This window comes from Salvia hispanica, chromosome 4, assembly GCF_029641045.1.
Source record: "Salvia hispanica isolate PSC_SH4W2 chromosome 4, Shi_PSC_v1, whole genome shotgun sequence".
Taxonomy (NCBI): Eukaryota; Viridiplantae; Streptophyta; class Magnoliopsida; order Lamiales; family Lamiaceae; genus Salvia; species Salvia hispanica.
The window spans coordinates 26,964,094-26,977,948 of NC_142695.1; the positions used below are offsets into that span (position 1 = coordinate 26,964,094).

Sequence of the window (13,855 nt, forward strand, 5' to 3'; positions counted from 1 at the left end):
GAAATACTCATGCACGAAAATTAGACTAAAACATAACTACAACCTCAGATCAACAACTCCAGATAAGACGACGCTTAGAAGTTAAAAGCAACGACTAGATCTAACTTTCCTAGGCAGAATGAAGCAAACTCGAACCAAAGGGACATTCGGAATAGAAATTTCATAACTAAAACGTTTGGATCTTCACCAAGTACTTCAAAAGGCAACAAAGATAAATGTTTGCACAGATCCAACGAAGAAAGCAAGTAAAGATTAAACTAGAAAGCGAGTAACGATTGTTTTTGCCACTCCGGGCGGTGAAACTGCTATACTACTACGACGAACTGGCTGGAACGGTGGGATGATGACTACTCTGGTAGACTCTTGGACGTCAAGTGATCATAGCTGTGGCGAGGAACGAGAGATTGGATAATGCTGAAGGACTGATCTTCTAGAGAGAATTCTACTAAGTGTGTATGAGAACCGAGAACTTGGAACTCCCAACCGAACTCCTCTTTTTTCTCTCTCCAAGTGGCTTCTTTTATAGGGAGGCTTGCCCTTGCTTTTAGGGTAGACTTCCTTCACGTTTTGACTTTTTGCCCTTGTTAATGATCATCCCAGCTATCCTTCTTCTCCATCTCGAGCCTTTTCTCTGGCATACATCCTGGTCAGTATTGCACCCTTCTAGCGCCCTTTTCACTTGCGTCACCTGTATCGTCTCCTACTGATTTGGATCCCTTAATCCTGCACACTTGAGCAACTGTTTTGCAGATAATTCATGCATTTCACGACATACTGACCAGTAACCAAGGCTTAGAATACGACTTATCAAACTGCTCACACTTACCACATGTTTGTCCTCAAGCGTGAAGACAAACAAAAAGAAATAAGTCGAATTCGAGTCTGGTTACTCCCCCTGACCGACTCTACCTAACTAGACTCAAGACTCTGACGCAAAGGAAAAGAAAACAAACAACGACACAAACACATAACACATATAATTAACTTAAACACATAGAACATGCTATATTTTCAACCACCCCTCCCCTCGAGATCAGGTGCAATCCGGCCTTAGGCAGCCTTGAACTTCCGCCGCCCACCTTTTCCTCCCCAGTCAGTATATCTGCTTGTCAGGATCACCCAATCCTAGGCCAAACACTAGGTTCATTCAGTCACTCATTCCTCACAGGGGATGTTAGGACTGTTTTCTCTCAATGCTAAACCGGACTCAGATCTCACGTGCAGCTCCTGAAGGTCTTTAAGGCTTGTAACGGGGCTATTGGTTTGTAATGTTTGGGGTAGTTGTTCCTAAGGCTCTAAGGTTCAAAAACTAACTACTTATTTGATGAGGGAGAACTGCGTGTATTCGGGCTTCTGGCTAGGGCTTCTTCTTCGGCTGGACAATTTCTGACGTTGGCTTCCAACTGGTAAGTAGCTTCCTTGTGGCTTCGCCACCCTTATTCCTTCTTCTTCCTTTCTCTTTTTGTGGTCAAGTATCTGCGACCATTTTCTTCGGTTTTCTTTCCTGTGGCTTTGCCACCCTTATACCTTCTTCTATTTTTTTTTGGATCTGGAATTTTTTCAGATCGATTTTCTCCTTCTTTCTTTGCTTTTCTTTTCTTCAGCTGGTTTCTTTTGTATGTCTTCCTGGGAAGTTGCCTCCTTGCCTTATGCCTTGTACACACACAGTTCCAGTGGTTGATGGGTTATTTCGGGGTAGCCACTCTTCTTTTTTTTCAGTGTTTAGTGGAAAGCAGTTCCACTTTGGGGCTTCTAACTCACCTTTTAAGAGGGCTTTCGTGTCTGACCTAAGGGATGGGTTTTTCCTTCATACTTGCAACATCTATACTGACTAGGGGTTACTGGAGGGGGTGGTTTCTGTTTTCCAGCATGCCTTATCTCCCTCAATTCCCCTCACCGTCAGTTCGAGGCAGTTGAGTTTTAAGCCCATTCATTAAAAAAAAAAACACATAACACATAATTCCTAGACCTAAACAAACCCTAAAAAAAACTAAAATGCACTGACTCAAATAACACATATATACATGTCATACTGGCCATTTGCTCCCCCCTCTCACTTCACAAGTGTCTGCCCCAGATACGGGCTGTGATGTGAAAATTGGGAATGGCTAGTATGACAGACACACATTTATAACAAACACATATTATATCTAAAAACTTCTCACACTTAGACTATGCATTAGGCTAAGTGGGAGAGCTTCAGATATATACATAGATTTACAAAACAGAGCAGAGTATTTACAAAACATGATATAAAAACATATAAACTCCTCACACTTAGACTATGCAGTAGGCTAAGTGTGAGTTAACATGCTTATGACAGAACACATGCACCGAAGTAGCAAACCCTTTACTTCTCACACTTAGACTATTGAATAGGCTAAGTGTTATGAATGGGGTTTGCTCACATTTAATACACATAATTCTACCTATTTAACAAAAGTGAAAAAAGAGAAATAAAAGAAAACTAAAAATTGAAAAGAAAACTAACTGGTCAGTTTGAGGGGGTCGATCAGACGTTCCTCCTGCTCCTCCTTGGCGCAGGGGTCTGTGCAGGTGGTTCCTTTGGTTCCTCTTCAGTGGATTCCGGTTGGTTGTCATCTGCCTCCTCTTGTTCATCACCTTCTTCTTCCTTAGGTCCGGTGGTTTCCTCGTTCTGTCTTCCATGTCCACTTGTTCCAGCTCCAGTGCTTTCCATTAGGGTTGTTAGCTTTGCCATCTCGCCAATTCCTTTAGGATACTCTCCATTAGGGTTGTTAGCTTTTCCATCTCTGCCCGTGATTGTCTATTCTCCTCCGCTAGCTCAATGACTGCCTTCTCCAGATTTTCTTGCCTCATCCTTTGCGCTTGGTCGATTTGCCCAACTTGCCCCTCTTGGCCCTGTTGTGCCCTTCCACCAGGGGCCTCTCCCATCGGGTAGAATTGGGGCACTCCTTCTCTGTAGTATACCAAGTTTGTGCGGACTAAGAAGGGTATATCGAACAGGCCAGGAGCGTCGACCATGTACATCGGAGATAGGTCTTCTGCCTCTGTTATGATGATGTTGTTGCGCACGAAGGCTCCTAGTATGTGGCAGAGGGACAAGTTCCTAGCTGGGTGGGTGGCTATCAGGTGGCATTGGTAGGCTGTCCAAAATCCCAAATGCAGCCTCCTAACGCGATTAGCGCACCACACCATGTACAATTCAGTCATAGATGTTCTGGCAGCCGAATTACTCTGTCCCAGTAAGTTGTAGCCCAAGTAGAGTTGCACTAGTCTCAGCATGAAATTGTTGAAATGTGTTGATCTGGATGTAGTGGAGGCGAACTGACCAGCATCAGGGTGGGTTAGCTCCTCCCAGGCTTCCTGGGGCTCAAAGTCTATGTGTCTCCTCGGTACCCCCCTCTCTCGACTTCTCCATTCTGGTCCTATAGCCTCCTCCAGGCTACACATTCCCAGTCGCACGGTCCACTCGATCAGACTCATGGATAGCTCTCCACCGAATATCCTGAAGGAAATTGACACATCGTCTAGGTCCGTTGTGACTTGGAACCTAAACGTGGTGAAGAACTCCTTCGCTAATCTCATAGATATCTCCGGGTCCCTATTCTCTAACAGCCACTCAAAACCCAATGCTTCCATATTGGCCAGGAAGGAATCACGAACAGATAACTCATCCAAAGAGGGTATGTGGAGTACCTTTCCGCATTTGACCTGCTTGCTGCTATCTTCTTTGTCGTCAAATGCGTCCTGAAGCTTTTTGGTGTTGTAGTGCTTCATGTCCTCCATAAGCTCATCAGTGAGCTCTACCCTCCACCGTCGGTACACGATCCTCTCTACCGGAGGGTGGACTAGTTCTTGGTGGTTGTCGGGGAGCTGCTGCTCATGGTACTCTTCCCCCTCTAGAGAGATCTCACTCTCTGAGTCAGACTCTTCACTGGACGTGTAGTCGTTGTCACTTAACCTCCTTCTTTCTTCCCGCTCTCTGATCACTATGCTGGCATTGGCAGTGCACTGTTTCTTTACCGCTTGTTTCTTCTTGGCAGGGGCTTTCCCCTTTCTCTTTCTTTCTTGGATGTACTTGGCTTCTTCGATTTCCATTGCCTCTGCTTCTTCGTCTGCTTGTGTTGAAATGTCCTCCTGGGTGGTAGGCTCGGTCACCACACGGGTACTAGTATCACTTCTTGTCGCCTCCTCCCGACCTACTGACTCTGATGCGAGGTCCAGACCCTCAGCCACCTTGTCAGCATTCTCCTTCTGGTCAGTCGGCGTTGATGATACGGTCCCTGTTGCCATTTGGGTGTCCTTCTGGCTAGCTTTCGAGGGCTCCTCCCCAGGTTTTTTAGGAGTAGTCTTCTCGTCTTCGCTAGAGACCTCCACTGCATTTGCTGCTGTGTTTGCTCCTGCCTTGTTGGACTTCCACTTTCCTAAGCATCTCTGTGACACTCTTTGGCGTTTCTGTCTTTCTGTTTTGGGGTCGTTCTTCAACACTAGCCTCCTCTTTACTGGCTCTGGTTTAGTTACCACTGAGGCTTCCTCTTGATGTGTTTCTGGTTCTTGCCTCTCCTCCTCAAGTTGCTCAGCTTTCTCTGGTTGTTCTTCTGTCATCTCTTCCACGGATTGGTGGACTACCCCCTCCGACTCATCTTCTTCCATGGTTGTTTCCCCCCTTCCTACTGCCTGGGATGCGAGGTCCAGTACCTCAGCCACCCCTTCAGGGTTTACCATGATCCTATCTCCCTTGCTCAAAACCGCTTGGAACTCATCATCCGTCATTAACACTTGCTTCTTGGCCATTTCATTCAGGTCTATCTCCTCCTTCTATGCTTCATCCTTCTCTGCTTCGTCCTTCTCGCCCTCGCTTGCTCTCCCTCCGCTCTCCTTTTCCTCTGTTTCTCCCCAGTTGGGATCTTGATAGGCGGAAAGAGGGCTAACGTCGAGCGGCTCTGTTTGTTGGTGTATGGGAGAAAGGTGAGAGGGTTCTGATTGTGCAGTTACTGTTGGGGAGGTCTTTTCGGATGTCAGATTTGAGGTTTTTGGGGTGGTGGTGGGTGGGTTTACTATAGTTGCAGTTTAGGTAGGGTTTGGTGTCGCCGGCATTTCTCCGGTCAGGCTAAATCCGGCCAGAGTCGCTGTCCAATCTTTGTTCGGGTCTTGTTGCCTTAGATACGCTGCCAGTGCATCTAAAGGAACCATTGCCGGAATTTGTGTCGTCGGCGTTGGCTGTGATCGTTGCGGACTCGGCGGCCGCGATTCGGTTGTTGCTCGGACTACTGGGGGGTCTTCGCCGGTGGTAGATGCTGGGTTATCGGTTGCTTTTCTATTCGCCATGGTCTGTATCGGTGGTGGTTCTCTTTTTCAGTTAGTGGTTCACGGTGGTTTTTGGATTTGGGTGGTAGTTTTCAGAGTGGGTTGGTGGTTGTGGGTGAGAGAATGCAGGTAAGGGTTTGTAAAGTGAAGGAGAGTAGGTGGTGGGGTATTTTATAGTGGGGTGGGCAGTTGAGGGTTTTGACCGGTTGCAGGCGGTTGCCAGGTTGCGACGCTTCGGGTTGGAGGCGGTTGATCATTCTCGCAGCTGATTGGACGTCTCCTGTCACGTCTCTGCTCCACGCGCCCTCCCCAGTCTCTGTACTCGCCTGCAAAGCTGCAACACGCACCAAAATTCAAATTTCACTCTATACCTCCCTCTCAACTAGCTGGAAATAGAAATAAAACAAATAAATGGCTCTTGAATATAATTCAGAGTTTCACCCAAGTGGTATCCTCGTAGTCAGTACGGACTCCAAATTAATATTTAAGATCCGAAAATCTTTTTGGTGTTTTTCCTACTTAACTTAAGTTAAATTACTAAATATTCACAATATTTACATCATTACTAAGGGTATTTAAAGTTTTACCTGGTCAATAAGCACAAATCATATTACGTTGACCAGGTGGAACTCCAAACCCCTTTTCTACTGGTCATTTAGACGTTATTGAGATGTAGTGGAATTTCTTCCACTACACACATCTCTTCATTTTCCCTATATATTTTTAATCTATGCCCATTAACGACAAAAGGTTCAGAGTTAGGGACACTCCCTGAAATCTCGACCGCTCCATTAGCACGTAGTGCAGTGATAATGTAAGGTCCTGCCCATTTTGACTTGAGTTTCCCAGGCATTAGCTTCAATCTTGACTGGAAGAGTAGTACTTTCTAACCAACTTGGAGATCCTTGGTTCTCAGATTTTTGTCGTGCCACATCTTTGTTTTCTCCTTGTACCACATGGCTGAGTCAAACGACTCCAATCTGAGTTCTTCTAGCTCTTGTAGTTGCAGCTTCCTTTCCTCTTCACAGGCCGTAGCATCCACGTTAACCTGCTGAACTGCCGAGTACACTCGATGCTCAATTCTTACTGGCAAGTGGCACATCTTCCCAAAGACGATGCGATATGGGGACATCCCGATAGGAGTTTTGTAGGCTGTCCGATATGCCCACAGAGCATCCTCCAACCTTGTGCTCCAATCTTTTCTGGAGGGGTTGACTGTCTTCTCTAAGATGCTCTTTATTTCCCGGTTTGAGATCTCTGCTTGCTCGTTGGCTTGAGGGTGGTAAGGACTAGATAGGCGGTGATGAACTCCGTACTTCTTCATCAATGCTTCGACCGTTCGGTTGCAGAAGTGAGTCCCTTGATCGGAGATGATTGCCCTTGGTATCCCAAATCGGCTGAATATATGACTCTTGAGGAACTTGGTGACTTCTTTAGATTCACAAGTGCTCGTGGCTTTGGCTTCTATCCACTTTGATACATAGTCAACTGCCACCAGGATGTAGGAGTTCCCATAAGATGAGGGAAAAGGACCCATGAAGTCCATACCCCAGATGTCGAACACCTCACAAAAAATTACTGGAACTTGCGGCATTTCGTCCCTTGCGGAGATCCCACCGGTCAGTTGGCAACGGTCACAACCTTTGCAGAACTCGTATGCATCTCTGTTAAGGGTCAGCCAGTAGAATCTGCTATCCAGCACCTTTCTGGCAGTCTTCCTTGGCCCGAAATGTCCTCCACATGCCAAGGAGTGGCAGTGCATTAGTACATCCCTTTGCTCCCAGTCAGGAACACATCTCCTTATGACCTGATCGGTTCCTGCCTTCCACAAGTATGGGTCGTCCCAGAAATAATACTTTGCTTCGCTCTTGATCTTCATCCTCTGAGCCTTTGTCACGTTTGGCACCATTGGTAGCTCTCCCGTCACTAGGTAGTTGGCCAAGTCCGCATTCCAGGGTTCTTGTCCTACTTTCTCCTTGCCCTTGGTTGTTGCGTCCTGCCCAGTAAGCCTCATTACTTCTTCCCAATCGATCTTCCTTGCGGAGAAAATCACTTTACACAAATGCTCTTCCGGGAATCGATCTCTCACATCCTCACTGTTCCCTTCTTGTATTATTCTGCTCAAGTGGTCCGCTACTTTGTTTTCAACCCCCTTTTTGTCTTCTACTTCCCAATCAAATTCTTGTAACAACAGCACCCATCTGATCAGTCGGGGTTTTGACTCCTTCTTCGCAATGAGATACTTAATGGCCACATGATCAGTATAGACGATGACTCTGGATCCCAGTAGGTACTACCTGAACTTTTCGAATGAATAGACAACCGCCAACATCTCCTTCTCGGTGGTGTCATAATTCCGTTGGGCTTGATTCAAGGTCTTAGATGCATAGAATATCATGTACCTTTTCCCATCGATCTTCTGACCCAGTACGACCCCCACTGCATAGTCACTAGCATCGCACATCACCTTGAAGGGGTGATCCCAGTTAAGAGCCTGAATAACCGGTGCAGAAATCAATTTTTCCTTAAGGAGGTTGAAAGCAGCCTTGCAATGCTCGTCGAAAATGAACTCCACCTCGTTCTGGAGAAGTCTGGTAAGGGGTGGGGCAATCTTGGCGAAATCCTTGATAAATCTTCGATAAAATCCAGCATGGCCCAGAAAACCTCTTATTCCTTTCTGATCAGTAGGGAAGGGTAGTTTGGATATGACATCCACCTTAGCTTGATCCACCTGAATTCCCTTTTCTGACACCACGTGTCCTAAGACAATTCCTTCTGTAACCATAAAGTGGCATTTCTCAAAATTTAAAACCAGACTCTTTGCTTGACACCTTTCTAGCACCACATCCAAATGTTGCAAGCACGAGTCGAAAGAGTCTCCGTAGACAGTGAAATCATCCATAAAGATCTCTATACAATCTTCAATCAAATCCGAAAATATGCTCATCATGCACCGTTGGAAAGTACCGGGTGCGTTGCATAAGCCAAATGGCATACGCCTATACGCATAGGTTCCAAACGGACAGGTGAACGTGGTCTTATCCTGGTCCTCCGGGTTCACGTAGATTTGAAAGTAACCACTGTACCCATCCAAAAAGTAGAAGTACTTCCTCCCAGCCAGTCGCTCCAGCATTTGATCGATGAATGACAGGGGGAAATGGTCCTTCCTGGTTGCAGTGTCCAGCTTTCGGTAATCTATACACATTCGCCATCCAGTGATTAGTCTGGTGGGCACTAGCTCATTCCTCTCATTCTTAACCACCTGGATCCCTGATTTCTTGGGGACCATATGGATTGGGCTGACCCATTCACTATCGGGTACCGAGTATATAATGCCCAGTGAGAGTAACTTCAAGATTTCCTCCAGTATCTCTTCCCGCATGTTTGGGTTCACCTTTCTTTGCGAATCTCTATGTGCCTTGGCTCCCTCTTCCAGCCTAATGTGGTGCATGCAGACGTCCGGGCTTATCCCCACCAGGTCCGTAAGGCTCCATCCAATAGCCTTCTTATTTTTGCTCAGCACAGTTAGTAGTCTTGCCTCTTGCTCTGCAGTCAGCCCGCTATTGATGATTACAGGGAACGAGTCTTCCTCCCCGATGTAGGCATACTTAAGGTTCGCTGGCAATTTTTTTAACTCCACTTGTGGGGGTAGCGTGTCTGTAGGTAGAGGGTTCTTTCTAGAATCCTCCTCTCGCTCTTGTTCACCGTCTGATTTTTCCTCCATACTGGCCGGTAGTAAAGCCCCTACGGATCCCGCTAGTTCCTACTTCTGACAGAATTCCGTAATTGCTTCTTCGATCTCCTCGTCAGTTAACCCTCGGCTACTGATCAGATCACACCATACAGCTGCTTCCACATCAGCCTGGGCATACACATCCAAGGCTTGGAGTTTTTCCTGCAATAATTCGGTCTCAAGAAATTCTTGGACTAAAGGGTCAATTAGATCAACATAACATAGATTTTCAGAATCTATTGGTTTTTTCATGGCTTCATTGATGTCAAAAACAAATTTCTCACCATTAAAGTCAATGCAAATTGTCCCCTCAGCCATATCCACAATTGTCTTAGCCGTTCTTAAGAATGGTCTTCCTAACAATATCCCGCTAGACTCCCTAGCTTCTGGTTTACTCATTTTAATTACATAAAAATCAGCGGGATAAGTAAAGTCTTGTATCCTAACCAACACATTTTCTAACACACCCTCCGGATTTATACATGACCTATCAGCCAGTTGGATCAACACCCTAGTATTTGACAATTGTACCCCCTTCAACCGATTATAAATGGATAACGGCATAACATTCATAGATGCTCCTAAATCGCACATTGCATGCTCGATTTTTACATCTCCAATTGTTATGGGTAGAGTAAACATACCTGGGTCGGCTCTCTTGGGTGGTAGTTTCTCCTGTACAATAGCTGACGCTATCCCTTCCACCATGATTTTTCCATCCTCCTGGGCCTTTCCGGCTATGAACTCCTTTATAAACTTCCCCAGAGGGGGCAGTCTCACGGCTTGGAGGAATGGTATTGTGACATCCAGCTTTCCAAAGATTGACATGAAATCCACAGGGTTTTCTTTCCTCTTCTTCGTGACAAACCGATATGGAAAGAGCTTTTCTCCCTTAGCTTCTTCAGTTAGCCTTGGTGGACCTTCCCTAGGTGCCTCCTGGGTTTGAGGTCCCGATGCGGGTATTGCTCCTTCAGGTTGCTCGTTTCCAGGTTGTGTTTCTCCCTCCTTTCCTTCCGCAGTAGGCTTCTCATTTAGAAAAAACGGATCCTCCATCTGAGGCAGAGGCCTCTTGAGCTCTTCCACTGAGATGGTGTCGCTCAGCACCCTTGCTCTACTAGATTCCCCAATAGGGTTCTTGAGTTGAGGTCCATTATAGGCTGTTTCGGACCACAGTGTGATCTTACTCACATTTGCCTTTTCAGGTACATGGACCAACTGCCTGAGTTCCCTGAGTTCCCTTTCATTTCGCCCACCGAATTAGCGAGCTGGGCCAACTGCTTGTTCATCATATCCATATTTGCCCTATGCTCCTTCTGGGCACTTTGCATTCCTTGCATTGTTTCATTACTGGACTGCAAGTTGCTTTTAATGCTCTGCTGCGAAGCAAGCATCTCTCCCATCATGTCCTCCATAGACCTCCTCGACCTGTTTAGGTGATGGAATTGGTTCGAGCCCTGGTGCTGGTTATACTAGGGTGGTGGGTTTGACTGATAGCCCGAGAAATTTTGTTGGTTTTAGTTCTGTGGGTACTGGTTATACTGGGCAGGAGGGTTGTACTGGTCGTGGTTGTGCTGGTACTGATTTTGGTTTTGGTTATGGTTGTTATGTTGAGGCCCTGGGTTAAATTGGTTCTGGTTTTGGTTCTGGTTGTTTCGCTGATGGGGTGGCACATAGGCAGGGTTCGGGTTCTAGTTTTGAGGGTTTTGGTTCTGAGGATGCTGGTTTCTTCCTACCCAGTTAGACTGGTAGTCAGGGTTTGTTGGGCCACGGTTGGAATTTTGGTTCGGGTGGGGGTTGGGTTGATTTTAAGCCTGATTTTGGTTCTGATCCTGATTTCCATCTCCTAATCGGAAGTTTTGGTGGTCCCTCCACGGTGCATCCCTCTGCCTTCCCGGAATCCAATTGCCGTTGGAATTGTAGTATCCTGCAGCATTTGCTTGCTCCACATCTGGCGAGTTGTCCGGCTGATCATATGGTAGTTCTGGGGCCTCTTTGCCTCCAGTCGGAGAAGGTGGTGGAGTGTTCTGCTTGATTGCAGTCGAAGCACTTGCTACCCTTTCTCTGCTGTACCCATCCCTTGCGTTGTCGTACGTCTTCTTCGCATTCAACAGCTTGCGTAACACCTTTTTGGCTTCACTGACTCTCAACTGGGTGAAATTGCCTCCGGATGATGAATTCACCAGATCCTTTGTTTCCTTGTTCATCCCCTCATAGAAGGTGTGGTGCACCTCTATCTCCTTCATGCGATGGTTGGGGCATGACACCAGAAGACTCATGTACTTCTCCCAGTACTCGCTCAGGATTTCATCGTATTCTTGCCTTATGCACGATATTTTCCTCTTCAATGCACTTGTCTTTGAAGATGGGAAGAACTCAGCTAGGAAAACTAACTTGAAATCGGCCCATGTATTGATGGAGTCGGCTGGCAGGCGCATGAACCAGGTGTTGGCCTCTCCCTTTAGGACAAAAGGTAGGGCTTTCAGTCTGTAATCATCCTCGCTTGCTCCTGCTGGCCGCCTCTGCACCTTACAGATTTTGCAGAACTCTTTCAAGAATTCGTAGGGTCCCTCGTAACTCTTCCCACAGTACGTCAGTAAGATTGCAATAACGTGGGGTTTCACATCACAGGCGGTCTGGCCTGGGGTGACCACTATGGCTTGTGGAGGATCTCCGTCAGCGTGTGCAGTAAGTGTTGCAAGCTCGGGATCGTCCTCACCTTGGTCTGCCATTCTCACTAGTGTTCTTACTGGTTGGGGTGGAAGCTCCGGGAGTTGGTACTCTAGATCTTCTTTCTCCTCGTGCCTAGGTCAGACAGTGCTGTCGACAGGCCAGAATGAGTGGTAACGAGTATTGTTCCTCGGGGAAGTATCCTTGGTGTCCACTGGCCAGGAGCCGAGCCACTTCTCATAAACTGAAAACAAAAAGAAAGGGAAAATTATAAACAGTATGTACACCAAAAAGATCACACACAATAACAAGTATGAACGCCATCCATCCCCGGCAACGACGCCATTTTGAAAGGTTGCAGGTTTTCTCTCGGTCAACGCATGTAATTGGGAGTGTATCCAACTGATCAGAAAGAGATTCCTGACCCAGCTGAGTCGTTGGTACGACAACCGAGACCTGATTGCAAACAAGTTTCCTCAACCCACTTCTACTGATTAGTATAGTGGAGGTAAGGGTCGAATCCCACAAGGATGGACACGTTCGGATAACTGCGGTGACTTTCCTGAGTGTGTTTGGTTAGCTACCACGCTTGGGTTGAGAATTTACCTAGGCAAGAAATAAAGATGGTACTCTACTGACTAGTTGGCGTGAAAATAACAGGCATGTGGTTATGTTCGTGAAAATAGGGGACAAAGTGTCTCAGAGGTATACGAAAAATAGACAGTTACTAAAAGGGGAAATTTAGACAACAAGGTATATCTGGTGGCTGGTTGATTTTCTGACAAGTCTGGAAGGTACAACTGAAAAGTAGGGAACAAAAGTAAAAGTAACTTAAAAGTAAAGTGGTCCAAACTAAAGTTGATTTTGACGTTTTCTTCTTCACCAAGTATTAACAGAAATCATATGAACACAAACACCAAAACTAAACTCAGATTCATAACTTCAAACTCAAGATCGAAAGATTAAAATGCTCAAACTTAAAATGAACGGCGAAACTGCAGTTTACCTCTACTGACTAACATGCAAGGTGGTGATTATAATGCAGAACGAAAGACTCATGCATGAAAATTAGACTAAAACATAACTACAACCTCAGATCAACAACTCCAGATAAGACAACGCTTAGAAGTTAAAAGCAACGACTAGATCTAACTTTCCTAGGCAGAATGAAGCAAACTCGAACCAAAGGGACATTCGGAATAGAAATTTCATAACTAAAACGTTTTGATCTTCACCAAGTACTTCAAAAGGCAACAAAGATAAGTGTTTGCACAGATCCAACGAAGAAAGCAAGTAAAGATTAAATTAGAAAGCGAGTAACGATTGTTTTTGCCACTCCGGGCGGTGAAACTGTTATACTACTACGACGAACAAAATAAAATAATTTGACTAATAAAGTTAAATATAAAAATGTAATTATAAATTAGTTTGTAACTTTATTAGTTTTGTGCCTATATATAAGCCATTTCATTGTATTTTTTTTTTCAATTAACTTTTCACAATGTAATCATTAATGCAAATCCCCAGTTTTCTCTCCTGACGGTTTCTTATCTTTGTTAATGGCAGTTTTCTCCAATCTTCCAAGATTTTATCTTCATTTCGATTTTTCAAATTTCACATTGACTGAACATGCATAAGCAAACTTCGTCTTCAAATATATGAAACCGTTGCGACTACGCGTGTTTAAAGACGCAAAGCAATTTTTGCGCTTCCAATCTCACACCACGATTTTGTGTATTTAAGGACGCAATTTGCTTACATGTGTTCAGTCAAGCTATTTTGTGTCGTGTTTTTATTCACGCGCGGTCATTGCGCACTTTTCAAAAACTACTAGAATATACCAATAGAAAATTTACCCAAATAAGAAAAACAAAACGTTGATTGGCCCAACCTTGATTAAATAAATTAGTACTCTATCCGTCACATAAAAGATGTTTCACTTTCCTTTTAGTTTGTTCCACTAAAGATGTCACATTTTCATTTTCAAAAAAAGTTCTCTCTTACAATAATATAAATATTATATTTTCTCTTTCCACCTAACATATAAAACAAAATCTCTTAAACTCGTATCGTTCTACAAGTGTAACATCTTTTATGGAAATATGAAAATTTCCTTTAATAATCTAATCTATATCAGAAATACTTTTTTTTTGTATTGGAAAAAAA

General features: G+C 45.0%; 1 protein-coding gene across 1 annotated transcript; it reads right to left on the minus strand.

Annotated features, from left to right (window-relative positions):
- Nucleotides 1-2,706: 2,706 nt before the first annotated feature.
- LOC148927583 (uncharacterized) lies at nucleotides 2,707-3,768 on the minus strand. The gene has a single exon (XM_089056658.1). It carries the CDS (start codon nucleotides 3,766-3,768, stop codon nucleotides 2,707-2,709), a length of 1,062 nt encoding a protein of 353 aa, XP_088912784.1.
- Nucleotides 3,769-13,855: the final 10,087 nt, after the last annotated feature.

What these genes read in the sequence shown, in the direction of transcription:
- LOC148927583 (XM_089056658.1), bottom strand. Translation starts at nt 3,768, where the DNA reads ATGGAGGACATGAAGCACTACAACACCAAAAAGCTTCAGGACGCATTT.